The 16831-nt window shown below is 37.9% G+C and overlaps 1 protein-coding gene across 5 annotated transcripts in view; it reads left to right on the top strand.

Annotated features, from left to right (window-relative positions):
- ARHGAP32 (Rho GTPase activating protein 32) overlaps positions 1-16831 on the top strand; it is a 107009-nt gene that overhangs the window by 63891 nt on the left and 26287 nt on the right. For all 5 annotated transcript variants that reach the window (XM_026709197.2, XM_087939106.1, XM_087939104.1 and 2 more), the window contains one exon: positions 9983-10132. In XM_026709197.2, the coding sequence (XP_026564982.2) occupies positions 9983-10132 (150 nt within the window). The remainder of the gene's footprint in view (positions 1-9982; positions 10133-16831) is intronic.

Here is a 16831-nt window from a genome sequence, read left to right as displayed (position 1 = left end):
AGTGGTCATTGTTTTGATAAATTTGCTTTTTAAATTTAAATGTAAACGTTTAAGCAGTTCTTGCTTATTTAAAAAGGACCCATTGTTTCTGTTTCTATAGTGACTCTATTAGCATCTCAACATTTCCTTGGAGGGTTGCTGGATAAAAATGCGCTTGTAGATAGTTTTCATATTGTGTCAGTTTTTTTTAACTTTTATATATTCTCTTAAAAATCACATTATTTAAGTAGTGGTCATAGCTAGATATTTCTAGTAAGTACTGAAAATACATCCTACAGGCTATACCTCAACATGATTTTAAAAAAACCAAAGCAATCCTAGTGGTATTCGGTGGTATTCTGCTTGAAAAACATTTTCTAAAAAAAGTTGAGTTCTTTTCTCCCCATTCTTTTCCCGAACCTTCAGAGTGGTTCCACTTGAGTGAGATACATAAAGCCTCATATTTATTTGTTTGATTTCTGTTTTTGGGAAAATGAGCAAATGATGCAAAGGCAATATATAAGGAAACAGTGAATAGGGTTTTCTGTTCTATATTTGTTGAAATTCTGTTAAGAATTGACAACTTTATAACATTGAAGTTGCCATAGAAACAAATGCTGCATCTCAAATATGTTTTTGTTTAGTACACTAGGAGAATTCTAATGCTGGAATAATCTAGGTCCATTTCGTCTGACTGCAGGTTCTCCATCCAAATCCTGACCTAACCAGGCATCACACTAAACTCAGAGGTGGTATTCAGCAGGTTCTGACCAGTTCTGGAGAACCGGTAGTGGAAATTTTGAGTAGTTTGGAATACCACCTCTGACTGACCCTAGCCACATCTATTCTCTGCCTCCCATTGAGTCCCAGCTGATTGGCTGGGTCTTCTTTTGTTGCCCTGCACAGGAGGATGGAGCTCGAAAGCAGGTTAGTGGGGTGGGAAGGAACGGGATTTTGCAGTAACTTTCTCCTGGAGTGGGGTGGGAATTGAGATTTTACAGTATCGTTCCCCTGCCATGCCCACCAAGCCATACCCACAGAACCGATAGTAAAAAAAATTTGAATCCCACCACTGATGAAACTTATATCCAAAGTCCAGTGTCGTACTCAAAGGTTTTGCTTGGGCAGTTCATGAGGAATGATGAGTCTTAACCCAAGTGTGTTTAATTTGGGGGTGGGGAAATAAACTGAACTCTTGATGAGATCTAGCAGGATTTTTTTTTCAATGTCCCTACTTCTAGATCTCTAGAGAACCAGACCTTTCAGAGATTTCAGTGGAGGTTGAGTGTGGTTTTCAGTTCCTTTTAGGAAACATAAAACGTTCTTGCTGATTGCATGGACACAACCATAGAGGGCTCTCCCCCGGCCCCCTTTGGCAACAGTATATAAATAGTTTGCCATCACTGTCTTCCAGGATAATTTTGGATAATAATTACAGCTTTGGAATTCCCAGGCTATCTCTACTCAAATACCAACAAGTCTGATCTTGCTTCCATGCCCAAATAAGGTTGGCCAGGTGAAATGGTTGAATCCAAAACATGTCATTGTGGTGCTGAAGCAAGATCAATGCCTAGACTCAATGCCAACTTTGCTATGACTTCATTGAATATTGTTGTCTTTATTTGAGTGAGTCACTATCTCTCCATCTGGTCAACCGGACAGAGCAATTGTGAAGATAAAATAGGTGTCAAAATATATGGCATCATTGATTTTTATGAGGAAGCATGAGATGTCCTAAACTTGAGTGTATATTCAAGCCACACAGATTGAAAATGTGGCCATAGTTGATTGGATTAAATCAAGTCAAAAGGTTTCACCATAAAAACAATTTATATTGATCTCTAAAGCAATTACGTACTTGATTTTAGTTTAACTTATTCCATTAACTGATAAGTTTATGTTTAATAAAATAACTCTTTAGACCAGGAGTATTAAACTTAAGACCCGTACCCCGAATCCAGCCCACAGGGCTGCTCTGGAAACAGTGAAGGAATGACCCGTGGTGTCTCTGCCAGCAAAAATGGAGCTCCGTTTTTGCTGGCAGAGGACTGCAGGAGGCTGTTGCAGCCGGAATTGGAGCTTGTGAGCCCGTTTTTTCTGGCAGAGTGCTCGGGCCACCACAGGTGCCCACGACACAAGTCACAACAAGCTGGCCATGGCCACCATGGCCACACCCACCATGCCCCCCCCCCCAGGTCAAGCACAACCTTGATGTGGCCCTCAATGAAATCGAGTTTGACACCCCTGCTTTAGACAGATTGGTTTAGAAAGCAATCTTCCCCTCACCTCTTGGCAGTCCATTCTACATTCTGGTATGTAGGAGAGGAGAGGCTGTTTTAATAATAGATGCCTCATCATTACTGCTTAGAGACAATCAATCTTTAAATTCATTGAACCTTGTAGGGTCAATGTGTATTTGTAATGAACATTATTTCATTATTGAAACAAGGTTCAGAGCAACTTTTAAAGTGTTGTTTTTCCAGGTAATACTGGAAAAACGGCTCCAGCAGCTGTTGAGCAACACAACTTTACTAGAAGATATTAAAGATACTGGAATTGGTTCCATATGGAATATTACTTCATCAGGCTGTGGAATAACAGAACAAGAGGGCTTGATTAATCTTGCTTATTTTTTGTCCTCTTCTCTCTCCCCACTCCCAACCCACCATTTCCTTTGTTTTATAGTTTTATGGGCGAGAAAATTGAGAATGTCTTGGCTGATATTTCATTTATCCAAGAAATGATGCGCATATTCTGAGATAGTATCTATATTCAGACATTGCCGTAATCCACACTATGTATTTAATTGGACTTTAAAATGATAATGTAAGTTAATATAAATTGGATTACGTCCGTTTTATTCGGTTTAAAATTTAATCGTGCCATGCTGCTGTTTAAAATAGTTCACCCTGCTAAAGGTAGAGGATGCACCCAACAGTGTGGAATGTCACAATTTCTCATTGAAGTTTTTATAGAAATATAGAAAATTAGAACCAATAAATGCACATCAGAAGTATTAAATAGTGCTTACTTGTGCAAAAGAATATCAAAAAAATTTATTTTGTACAAAATACAGAGCAACCAGGCTTCAATGTACATCTCCCTCCCCACCTCAAATAACATTTCCTTAATTCTGCCCCCTTTTTTTCCAATTATCTGAACACTTTTTAAAGGGAGAGTTCAAGTTAAAAAAACAGCTGGATTCCAACTGCCAATAATTTTCTTCTTGCCAAACATTTGAATTGTTTAATGCTGTTCCCTAGTTTGTATACTGTCTCTTATATATGTATACCCTATATACATAAAGCAAGAGAAGAAAACCTGCCTATTGCCAAATAATTACATTCTCACATTTCACAATCATGACTGTAACTGCATTAATGTCCTCCTTAAAACAAAGATCAGTACTGTACACAGAAACAAGTTCTATAAACATGCTGAAATGCATCTAGTTTCTATGTTTTCCACGTTGATACACAAACATGTTCAGTTTTGGTCTTGACAGTTATGTAATTGCTACCCTATTAGTACATTAAGAGTGACATAATTTCCTATGTATCATTTAAATTATCTTGTAGGACATCAATTTGCACTGCATGATAAAAGATAATACATATGTGTGGACAGGCAGGCATTTTATAATGAAATTATTCACTGCTGGCTAAGTAGTAAGTCTATCCCGCATGTTCCCAAAATCGGCTTTTTAGCTCTTAACTCAAAAGCCAGACTGAATTAGTATTTGCAAGGTTAGTTTGTCATGTTGATTTCCCAATGTCATTCCAACTAAAAATAGAACATATTTGTTGTCCCCCACTCTAAAAATTAGTTTCACCCATGCACATATCTAAGTGGAATAATGTGGATCACTTATGAAATTCAGACTTTTTTATTACATGTTAAAATAGCCCCATTTAAAATGTACTGGTTTAAATTTTAGTAGTCCTTGTATAGCTTAAATAAGTAACATTTGCTAGATGAATAATAGATAAATAATATTTTAACTTTTTTTTTCTTTCGCTGCTTCAGTTTTGTTATCAAACTACCATTATCTACTTAAAGTGATGCAGTCACATGATCTAGTGATTACTCATAATACAACAAGAGGGGACAGCAACATCCTTCATGGGGAACTGAACCAACATGCTGATAATGAATTGAAAATGTGGGTCATTCCCTCTGCACATAGATTTATCTGTTAGCACAGCCATCACATCTAGAATGTGGGAGATGAACGCTGTTTACATGCATTTTTGAAAGCCACAATTTGCTGCAATGTGCCTCCCTTTAATTTACATATTCTTGCAATTTTGTCATTGGATCTCATGAGCTGACTGTAAAAGACACAACTGTTTTCAAAAGCACTTTCTGTGGTTTGTGTGTGTGTGTGTGTGTGAAGAAAAATGTGTGAATGTGATTTTTGACAGACAGTCAAAATACAGCCAGACAGAGTGATTTTGTATTCCAGCAGCCAGTTAATTCTGTGGGGACAGCTACCAATAATTTCACTCTTCATTTAAGATGGGAACTTCATTTCTCTTTCTTCAATCCTCTAGCTTATCCTGTTGGATTTCTCAGAGATCAGAGAAAGAGGCTCTAAAATGAACCCTTCAAAATTCTTTGGTGGAATTGATTCGATTTGGTCTTGGAGACTTACCTTTGCGCTTGTATTCAAAGTCTAACCAGTATGGAATTGGATGGAAATCTGTTCCTTCCTTCGCTGTCTTAATTTGGCTACTGTGTTGGTGGGAATGTGCTGTCATAACAGATGCATCAGCAATTGAAATCTGCAAATTAAAGCTGGGTTATTTTGAGTGACAGAGCTGTGCTTTTGTGTTCTGCTGCTGGCATAGTCTTACAGCTCTTCAACTGACAGATCTTGCGTGTAAGAATGTGTAGTCTGAACATTTAAAGATTGTCACGCCCTTGAAAAAGATGCTTCAGCATTTGATAATAATTGGAATGCGTGGTATAATTGGTTATATCAGAGATAAACTGTTCAATGAATAATGGGTAATTTAAGCATAAATAGTGATAAGATGTGTATATTTAAAGTAAGGTAGGAGAATTGGATCTTGCAGACTGTCAAAAAGAATATCTGTTTGGTTTTAACGTATTTTCTTTTTTCTTCCGTCTCTTTGTTTTTTTTCTCTGTTTTATACTTCTTTTTCTCCTTTTCGGTCATAAGACCGAGCGTTTTTTTTTTTTTTCCTCTCTCTTTCTCTTCTTTCTTTCTTCCTTTTCTCTCTCTGTTGCATATGTAATGTTGTTATGTTATTTTTTAATTGTAAATTCAATAAAATTTATAAAAAAAAAGAAAAAAAAAGAAAAAGATGCTTTTGTTCAACAGAGATCCAGCTACATCCATAGTCCCTTGCTTTTTAAGCCAAGATGAACGCTTTACTTCAGTGTCTCGCTTTCTTTCTCTGGGGTTTCATCCAGTACCTGCAATATTTACAAGTCATCTCAAATAAGTCTAATTTATTTACTAATCCCAAGTAACTCATCTCAATCTTTTTACATTGTAGAAGGCATTATCAATTCATCAGACCGAAATGTGTGATGTAGATTGATCTAAATATCTAGACTTAATAGGCATTGCTGCTTCTTCTTCTTCTTCTTCTTCTTCTTCTTCTTCTTCTTCTTCTTCTTCTTCTTCTTCTTCTTCTTCTTCTTCTTCTTCTTCTTCTTCTTATTATTATTATTATTATTATTATTATTATTATTATTATTATTATTATTATTATTATTATTATTATTATTAAAAGATATTCTGTTTTATTTTGTTCCCAAACTAATTTGGGCAGGGCATATTTCAATGAATTGTAAATAAAACTTTAAAATCAGAAATGTTCTCTTATAAAGATAAAATACCTGTACAGTTTTTTATTGATGGCAAAGTCCCTGAATAGGATTTTGAACTCCTCAGGGTAGAAAAATAATAAATTCCATTAGTCCACACCTACTTTTGTTTGCCAAGTGATATCCTGTAAGTTCCGAAAATCAGAAGTCTGGTAGCACCTGTTTCTGATTAATTTTATTGCACGGCATAAATGCAGTTCACACAAGGATGTGCCTTTCAATAAAATTTATTAGTCAGGCAAGGTGCTACCAGACTCCCAATTTTTCAGCTTCCGCAAGAGCAAATATGTTGAAGTTTAATTCTAAGAAAAAGATAGCAAAGCTACTTTTTCAAAATGCCCCTTTTGAAGGAATGGATGAACCTTCATGTTTTCTGTTTGTTCTGCCTTTGTCATGGTCATAAAATGTCTAGACTAAAGGTAATGCCTGTAGTCAGCCAAATCTCAAAGAATACAGTCATGATTCTCATTTAGCGAGGTTCTTTTGTCCTTGAAGGCTATTGTGCTCCGTTGTTACAAAATCCATTCCATTAATAAAGGTTCAATATGGTGAACAGTGAAGAGAAATTATTAATTACTACTCTCATTGAAAATCTTGGGCTGCCCCAAGGAAGTGGGGGTCAAGCTATTCTCCAAAGTCCCTGAGGGCAGGACAAGAAGCAATGGATGGAAATGAATCAAGGAGAGAAGCAACCTAGAATTAAGGAGAAATTTTCTGACACAGTTGGAACAATTAATCAGTGGAACAACTTGCCTCCAGAAGTTGTAATTCTCCAACACTGGAAGTTTTTGAGAAGAGATTGGATAACCATTTGACTGAAATGGTATAGCGTTTCCTGCCTAAGCAGGGGGTTGGACTAGAAGACCTCGAAGGTTCCTTCCAACTCTTTATTCTATTCTGTTCTGTTCTGTTTTGTTCTGTTGTTTAGAACTGTTTTAGATGCAGTTCCTGTAACATCCAGACTATGACTGAAGCAGTTGTTTCTTGCCTTAAACTATAGCTTAAATTGAATACAGTCCCCTAATTTAAGAGAATATATAATAAGAAACCTCCCAGACTTTTGTTTTAGAAAAGCATTATTATTAAACTGTAGTTAAGCTTTCTTGTAGGTTGTCAGATTATTCTCTTGGACAGTTCTATTAATAATCTTTTCATTTTCCATGCAATTAGTTAGTGAGATTAAACAGCAAGTTCAAAGAGAGGCAGAAAAGCTCCGTCCACATTCTCTCATCCGGTGCCAAGAATGAAAGTACCATGTCAGCGCTGTCCCTTCCAGGGATCTCGGCGAGGACGCAAATAAAGAATGGATGAACTTCAATTGCATTGACGGGGCCACCATTTAAACATTGTTTTTTACTACGCCCTGGTCTACAAGTCAAGATCAGGAAAATGAGCTCTCAGCAAACCACCATACTGACTGAAAGTAATTCAATCCAGTGTATTCATGAAACCAGAGGGTGTGATCAAATTTGAATTTTTTGTGTTGTTCCTAAGTGAATATCAGCAAAAACTACAAAGAGAAGCTTATTCTGAATTAAGCAAGGAGAGCTGAATTTCATCCACATACCTTTTCTCTGTGTAATGGCGTATTTTATATTCTCCAAAGTGTTTCTGTAAGCACCCTGGCGTTTTAACAAAGGCCGTCACGTTTGCCCCATATTCCTTTTGCAATTTTTTGCCATAATAAAAATATCTACCGTGGTTCTAGCTTATGCTGAGATGTTAAAAAACGGGAGCTGATAAAAACAAGGAACATGGGGAAATGCTAAGGACTTGAACTTTATCCTGAATACGGAAGGAAAGGAAGGAACCCCATGTCCTTGGTCATCAATCGCTTCCCTTGAGTTTACACTGACATTGCGTGCCTATCAGTGGCACTTTTCACAAACATTTGCATGATTGTGATTCCTCCTCCCCCCCCTTTAACAAATTGAAAATCTGTTTAACCACCCTGTTACCTAATACAAATGTTTTTGCCTCAGAATTGTCTATGTTTTTACCCAGGGTTCAGTTATATAAAATAGCACGCTGTGTAATTACTTTGAAATTAATTCAGGATACTTTCCTGCCCTCAACCAATCTCTGCTATAGTTTGATTGCCGCAACAACCTGTTTCAAGAGTGAATGATTTTCTCCTTTTTTTTGCCTTGAAGGAGGACAAGCTCAAGTAACCTAATTACTCATAAAACAGTTAAACCTTGATAACTTCCTGATACTAAAAAGTTGGAGACATAGGAAATCCTTAGACCATTTGCTTCATATTTTGGCTTTTATTTCAGTAAAATATCCCTAGAGATTTGCTTCCAAACAAAGGGAATTGGTCTCTTTTATAGGCCAGTTGCTTTTAAAATGTATTATTTTCTCATTTTGTAGCCATATATTACTTGCATATTTGTGGGTTATGACGATACAGTGATACCTTGATACTCATCATTAATCAGCAGGTGCAAAGAATACCATAAATGATGAGTATCAAAAAATGTCCCCCCATAAGGAATAATATAGTGAGTCATATGACAGCCAACATTGACAATTTCTAGATTGCGCGTTGAGTATCAAACAAACAATGACTACCAGGACAAAATTTTCATGTCAAAATGCATTGAAGACCAAATTTGATGAGTTTTAAAGCAATTGACTATCAAAGTACTACTGTACTTGGTGTATGAACACTCAAGGTTTACGCTTTTAAAGATCCCTAACACACAATTAATAATCCTGAAGAAATAGAAAATGCTCTTGAGTTTCTGACTGATTCCTGATTCCAGGAGCAATTTTCCATATAGATATATATATTACTACCTTTGCTGGCTATCTATTTTATTGTCGTAGTGGAAATAAAACAACAGCTGTCCAGGATAATATCTTTTTTTTTCAATATCAGCATCAAAGTTATGAGATTATTTCCTGTTGAAGCTTGTGCTTCATACTTCCTTAAAAGGGAGGCATATAGCATCAAAATTGTATCAAGAGGAATATAGAAATAAAATAAAAAACCAAAACAAGTGAATCACCCAGTAATAAAATGTTATAATAGCTGAGCACTAATTGAAAAGTAATTAAATGTAATGTACAACTTTCTCCAATTCCCTATGGTATAAACATATCAACGGAAAGAGAGTATGTAGGATGTGTGTGTGTTTGTATACTCCCTGTCATTAAAGGACAGCCATCGAACCAACAATGATGGGTTCAAAAATGGGAGGGCCAGATATTCACCTGGCTCTAATCAGTCCTGTTCTCTCATCGGGTGCCTGAACTTCAAATGATCTAATTGTATATATTAAAAATACCAAAGATTCTGAAGAATATATCCGTGCTAACAACCAAGCAAAAAGCAAATCAAAATATACCAGCTGTGTTTGCACAAACTAGTCAACTCATTTTAGTTGGGAGTTATGTTGTGGGAACTCTTGTGTATTTAATGTGTCATGTAAACCCAAGAAACCCAGATGTAATAGTTTGTTTAATTGGTAAATGGATTGTGCAAACGTAGCCATCAATTGCTTATCCATCAGTCAGTAATGTAAGTACTGTAAATGGCCAGGATTCATTTTTTTGTTGACTCTTGCATTATGGAAGAACCATAAATGAATAAATAAAATAAGCAGCATTGTAGAAGCTTACCAGCCCTTTAATTCATTCCAAAGTTAAATGTTTGTGGTTTCTCAGAAGAGGCTGAGAAGTTTTTAATCCTGTTGGGGGAAAATGGATTTGGATGCAGGCCGGGGAACAATGTAAGTCCTGTGGTATAGCTGAACATAGAGGAATGGAGCGTGTCATTTCCCTTCATAAATGGTTAACCCAGTGCTTAGTTCTGGATTTCTGAAAGTAAATAGGAAAACTATGGGACAAAATAGGGATCTACATCACCTCTTTTTATGCTGTCTTTCCTTCCCTGTCAGTTGCCTACTGCTTTTACAAGAAGAAGCTTCTCTGGGGTTTTTATTTTAAATAAATCTCTTGTTACAGATTCTACTTCACCTTTAGTTATTTTTAATGATAGTGGAAAAGGGAAAAAGAGATGGTTGTTTTAAACTGCCAGTAGAACAACAGGGCTGCTTCTTATTGACTGGACCCATATTAATAAAACATCTTTGCAATTATCTTCCCCTAAAATGAATTTTCTGTTTCAATCTGACAGTGTCTAAAAAACACGGCAAGCTTATTACTTTCTTGCGTACATTCATGAAGTCTCGACCAACAAAGCAGAAACTGAAACAGCGTGGGATCTTAAAGGAGAGGGTGTTTGGCTGTGATCTTGGAGAACATCTTCTCAACTCTGGCCACGATGGTAAGAAAAAAAACAAGCAATGTTTGTTATAAACATTTTGTTTTTAAGAACCAGCATAGCACCACTTTTGAAAGAAACTTGGATTTAATTGTAGCTACTTCTGTATGATCTTTAGAATATTTCAACTCCAGTACTTCAGTAATGATGAGTCAATAAACATCCAATTGATGTCCAATTAGTGCTTCAGTTGCCTGATGGAAAATTTCTTCTGGCCTGGCCAGTTTACCCACATCTTCTCCAGGAGAAGAAATGAGCGGTGTAGGAGACGAACAATAAATTATTGCTTGAATGAAACTTTGCATACACATAATTAGCTATAAGTCTCAATGTCTAAGATGTCCTTCAGTTGATAGATCATATCTGAAATGTTATTACATGCAAGGTTCGGTCTTAACACCACAATTTTGTGTATTGTATAATGAATCCGCCCTGCTTGTAATTTTGTATTTCGACATCAGTCAGAGGTCTTTTGCCATTTTTGTAATGTTTGTTTAGAAAAGAACCAGTCTTTAAATTTTCCCAGAAAATTTTGATATCAAAAAAACTAGTTCACTAAAAGATTTTGGTATCTTTAATTAAACTCTCCCATCCTGTTCCCCCTCATTCTTTAATTTTTGCCATTACTTGGGAAAAAGTATCTTAACATAAATAATACCCTAAGAAGTTGATGCATCCTGTGTCAGAAGGTGTTATTGTATTTTCCAGCTTTTGCTTTAAGATAAAGACCTACATGGTATATATTTTTATGGTATATATTTATATGGCCTATATTTATCTATATAAGATAAATGGCGTATACAAACTTAAGATGGGCAGCTATACAGACTTAATAAGCAAACAAATATATATAGCAATAATTGAGTTCCATTATACTTCGGCATTTGTATGAATAAGGAATCTGGAACTACAAACAAACATAGTTAAAGGGGGAAGAGGAACTAAAAAGTTATTCAGATTGCTATGCTGTGCTATGCTATCCTTGGTCCCCATTATAGAATTACAGCATCATGTGCAATTTGATATTCAGCAGCCTGGTTTAGAAGAATGGTTATTCACCTCAGGGGAAGGAGGAGCAGAGTAATCCTCTGTAACATTCCTTACATATAACAGAGGATCATTTGCTTGGCATATCAATTTTATTTAAAGTTGGGTGACTGTCTGGTGGCACAGTGGTTAAAGTGCATTATTGCAGGCAAACTCTGCCCACAGCCTGGAGTTCGATCCTGACAGGGCTCAAGGTTGACTCAGCCTTCCATCCTTCCGAGGTCAGTAAAATGAGGACCCAAATTGTTGGGGGCAATAGGCTGACATTGTAAACTGCCCAGAGACTGCCGTAAAGAGCTATGGGGCAGTATATAAGCCTAAATGCTATTGTCTAGTAATCTAGGACTATTCTATATTCCCATGTCAGACTTTACCAAAACATTCCTCTTGAGTATGTGCTACTCTGGTGGTGGTGAATTTAAACTTTGGGGAAGAAATAGAGTTCAGTTCAAACTAGTCTTGTGAGTTGTTCCTTAAGATGTGACATTAAGATGTCTTAATGATACTGTTATTCCATGTTGTTTCTTGCCTTCTTCTGAATACCAAATTCCTTACCTAGACTTTATTTCATCCTGTGGACATTTTGTGTCAGGGCATCACCCTAAATTTAAGGCTTATGCAATTAACACAAATCATTTTTTTTTTGCTTAATTATATAATGCCCCAGGAGGCATTCAGACAGGTTTCAAATTCCTCATGCCTTTCTTTTGGCTCAGGGCCTGCTTACATTCCACAGGTACTTTTAAGTGTTCAGTTGGATGAACACCTGTACTATGATAGCTACGGAAAGCAATAAAGGTGCCCTAGTTGACTCTTTGATGAAAGGGTATTTCCTATAGTTCACCTTGGATGCGATAAGGAAAGGAACTTAGGGCTGCAGTACTTTAATCACTTTTATTTGGCTCTTCCTGCCAGTTGAAGCAATTAAGCAAACAGTGCACCATCTGCCCATGGCTTGTATAATATTATGTCTGAACTGGAGGTTCAACTATTTTCTTTCTGAAGAAGCCAAAAAATCATAAAATAAGAATAAACCATGACGTCGCCTTCAATTGTCCAAGCCACGCAGAAGACTTCAGCATGTATTTGCAATTTGTGGCAACAGTACTCGTTTCAGGAAGAAAAAGATAATCCTTCTCTTTGACAAGAAATACAAGATCAGAGTGCCTATTTAGTGGTTTTTCATGGTGAAAATCCTTTTCTCCGTTAGTTCTAAAATCAAGGAATAGAAATAGTTGATCTTCTTATTTGCACGAGGATGACGTTGTGTGGTGTCCTTATTACCTAAACAGGAAAATCGGGTTTTCTGAATCCCCTACCATGTACAATTAGTCCTCCACGTACCACCCCAACTGAGACCAGAATTTCCATTGTTAACCAAGGTTATTATTAAGCGAGTCATACCCAATTTTATAACCTGTTTGCCATGGTTGTTAAGTGAATAACTTAACAGTGAATAACACAGTTATTAAGCTAATTTGGCTTTCCTAATTGGTTTTGCTTTTGGAAGTTGACTGGCAATCAGATGATCCCAAAGCAGTGCGTCCATCATCGATGCATACCGGTTGCTAAGCACCCAAATTTTTTATCCTATGACCGTGGGAATGCTGCAACGATTGTAAAGCGGTGTGAATACCGGTTATAAGTCACCTTTTCCAGCGTGTTCTAACTTTGAACTGTCACTCAATGAATGTTGCAAGTCAAGGCCTACCTATATTGCTGTATTTTTCTTAAAGCAGAATTGTTTCACACCTGCCAGAAATGTGATCATCAATGACCCACACAAAAAGTTTTTTTTTTTAATTACCCATGCTCTATTCTTCATTTTTGGAGATTTGTAAATAATAAGTATCAGAGCAAAAGATTTCTGATTCATCGAAATTGTGATAGGCAGCATGAAACGGCTTGAGCAACTCAAGGCAGGCAGTCTGAGTTTAGAAGCCCTGTTGTCTTTGAATTAATCTTGCCTAACTGCCAGCTCTAAAGTCCATCTGTGCATCAAAATCTACACAACACCAAAGTAATCACTGTTAGTTGGAGTTTGACAAGAGGTTTTAAAACATTTTTCTGTTACTTACAATCGCTTAACAAGCTGTAATATGTTTTTGTTATTACCCAAATTATTGTTAAGGTACTTTAGGGCATTTTAAGCAAATAGATATGCATATTAATTCTAAAAGCAGGACTGAGTTTAGGATTATCAAACAGTAAACTAACCAAGACTAATTTCAGTGCTACCTCTTCTATTACAAACTTAAGCGGATTGTTGGATAAAATCTCAAAGGTGTTAAGCATGGCTAAATTCAGTTGGTCTATGACAGGGGTGTCAAACTCACGTCATCACAGAGGCGTCACATGATGTATCTTGACTTTCCCCCCCTTTGCTAAATTAAACGGGGCATGAGGCCAGTAAGTGATGCATCCAGCTGTGAGTTTGACACACCCCTGGTCTATGACATTAAGGTGTATAGGTCTTTAGTGCCATTGATTTTCTGTGCCCAGATATTCATTTTATGATATCCCTGATAACCCTGAAGCTGCTTTCAAAGTAAACAGGATGGGCAGGATTGACTTGGTGGAATTGGCACAGCTGTGGAACTGGATGGGAGAGACACGGGAAGATTGGTTGGAGACTTGGAAGGAGGCATTTTCACAGAGAGGAAGACAGTAAGAGGAAGAATGCCACTACAGTATTTAATGCAGGTTTTTACTTTGGACCAGTTTCTGTCCAGGGATCTAGCGATTGTATTGCTGGAAGGTTGGTTTCAGACTATTATTGATAAATAGCAATAGCACTTATATACCAGTTTCAGTGCTGTACAGCCCTCTCTAAGTAGTTTACAGAGTCAGGTTTCCCCCAACAATTTGGCTCCTCATTTTACTGACCTCCGAAGGATGGAAGGCGGAGTCAGCCTTGAGCCTGGTGAGATTCAAACTGCCAAATTGCAGGCAGTCAGCAGAAGTAGCCTGCAGTACTGCACTCTAACCACTGTGCCATGGTGGTGTTGTGGTCCCCAGCAGCCTGCGGAGCTGGCAGCAGATTCGGATAGTGGGGGGAACATGGGCCATTTCTGGAGTCTGGGATGGTCTTGGATGAGGTATCTGCATCCAACACAGAGATGGGGCCAGGGCCATCTGAGAGTTATGTGTTGACTCTGTAGCCTCCAGAATCTGACACCAGCGAGGCAGAGGAATAGGGGAGAGCCTGTTCCCAGTGTGTACTTGCAACGAGCTGCCAGATGGCAAGAACAGTTAAAAGGGGTGACTCGGGAGAAAGGCTTGGAGATGATTGGCCCCTCCCATAAGACATAAAGGAGGAGGAAAGGGACATGAGCCTTTGCAGGAAGCAACTTTGTTTGTTCTGGTTGATTAAAACTCTGAAGCTCCGTGTTGGCTTTGTGCTTCGTTTGGCCTTGTACAGCTAATTGGCAATTTCATTGTTGGCAGCATTTCAAGGGTGATAAAGGTGATAAAGGCTTATCAGGCTTATCCCAAAAGACTGTGGCAGACTTCTGTTGGACTATTCATAAACCGTTTGGGACTCATTACGTGCTGTGAATGCATATAAATGCACAGCCATTGAAATAAAACAAAAAGGTGTGTGATTGTTATTGCCTCAGGAAGCCTTGGTCAGAACAGGTGGCTTATAAGGCCATCTTCACATAAAATAAGATCCATGGGGGTAAAGGAGGACCTACAGGTATAATGGTATGTGGGAATGACTTTGGGAAATGGAGGAAGATACGTTGACTGGGGGAGTATCAGATGTGGGGGATGGGAGCCCACAACTGCATAACAGACCAGGAAGTAACTCAGAAAGGATTCTGCCTAACTTAAAAAGGTGAATGTTTCCCCCAACTAGTCATGTCCGATTCTAGGGGATGGTACTCATGTGCTTTCCTAGCTGAGGGAACTAGCATTATTCAAAGATGATGCTTCCGTGGCCTTATGGCTGGCATGACTGTTACTGCAAGGCTCACAAAATGTTGTTATTAATCTCCCTAACTTATTAGGCTGTAAAAAGAGATGGCGGGAAATTTGTATTTTGAGACTTGCAAGATTGATGTGAACCTTCCCCAGTAGACCAGACAGGAAACACAACCAGATGAGCTGATTATACTTTATTTGTTAGACTGCCTTAACAGACTCTTGAATGGTCCCGCTTTGGGCAAGAATCAAGCTGACTGATCTTGGGGCAGTCACATTCTCATAGCCCCTGGAAGAGGGCAATGGCAAACCAGGCAGTCTCCCAACAATTGGACACGCTTGAATGGGATAAAAAAAATTATGTGTCCATTTGAGGATCCTAGTTAGGTAGTGACGATGGTGTTGCTTTGCCTTGTCCTCATGGGCTTTGAGTCCATCAGCTGCCAGAATACCATGTAAGAAAGGAAGGAATCTACATGACATTTCAGCATTGACCAATTGTGCCAGTTCTTCAGTAACCAAATGTGAGTGCCTTTATGTTCCCACCTGAGCTTGTGACTCTTAAGATGGGCAGAAGGTGAGACAGTGTTGAGAGACGTCAACCTGCAAGCCCTAGATATGGATCCATTATGGCTGAGATTTCATGTCCTCCGTGGGAACCACAGCCTTGTCCCTGGTTAAATCAATCTAATTGCATTCAGTCAGGGCCCAGTTCAGATTTAAGTCCTGAAGTGAAGGAAAAAATCCTGAAATCCCCCCCTCTCCCCCCCAGAAGCATAATGTCCCCTGTGGTGTTTTAATTCCACTAGAAATGGCAGGACTAGCTTATAGGATGGGCCGCTTAAGTTTTTACAGTTGAATATGCACTTCTATTTCTAGAACGTAGAATCATCCTTTTGGCATTAGGAAGAGGAAACACAAAGCGGCTCGCTTTATCTCTCAACAGGAGATGTTTATTGTGTTCAGCACCCTACAGCCTCATGGTGGTTAAATATACCGAGGTTTCTGCAAATCAGGAAGTATCTAGGATACATGGATGTCAGGTTGCCTAGGAACTGAAGGGCTCAAAATAGCTTCTCGTTTGATTAAGCATCGTTAATTGCGATTTCATGTATAAATAACTTAAGATGTTCCAGCATTATCAGCAATTCACAAAAGTCAAAATTGCGTTCTACATCTTAGATCCCACTATATCAGGGAAGCCTCAGCATAATATTCCGTTTCTTCTACTATAATTAGGATATGTTTACCCCAGCAACCGATTTTCTGAGAAGTCCCATGACAGCTGATGACATCGGGCAGAGATTGTTCTGGGCTTGACAGATACACCTGTAGTACAAAAGGAACATGAAGTACCATTTTTACAACAAATGTAACATCTCCCACTCTTGCTTTTCCCCCCCTCCTGACCTTTTTATGTTTTCAGACTTGAGTACAGTACTCATGTCTTTTTAACAAAGTGGGAAGTTCATACCTTAAAAACAACAGCAGCGTAGACTTATGAGATAAAATTCCTAACTCATGAATATTGTGCTTTTCACATTTGTAAGCTAACCTTGAAGTATTATTGAAGGATGTTTATATAACCATCAGTAATACACAAGGAAGCATGGTATTTTGGGGAAAAAAAGCCTTCTATCGAGATCCAATTTACTAGATCTGAGTTGTGTTGGTTCAAAGAAAGACTTCAGATATTTGACCAAAAGGAGTTCGTTCTAAAAGGAATTT

Source organism: Pseudonaja textilis, chromosome 9 (assembly GCF_049901715.1).
Source record: "Pseudonaja textilis isolate UNSWEBS1 chromosome 9, rPseTex1.2, whole genome shotgun sequence".
Lineage (NCBI taxonomy): Eukaryota > Metazoa > Chordata > Lepidosauria > Squamata > Elapidae > Pseudonaja > Pseudonaja textilis.
The sequence above is the reverse complement of the archived record's forward strand: the minus strand, read 5'-3'. Positions and strand labels throughout refer to the sequence as shown.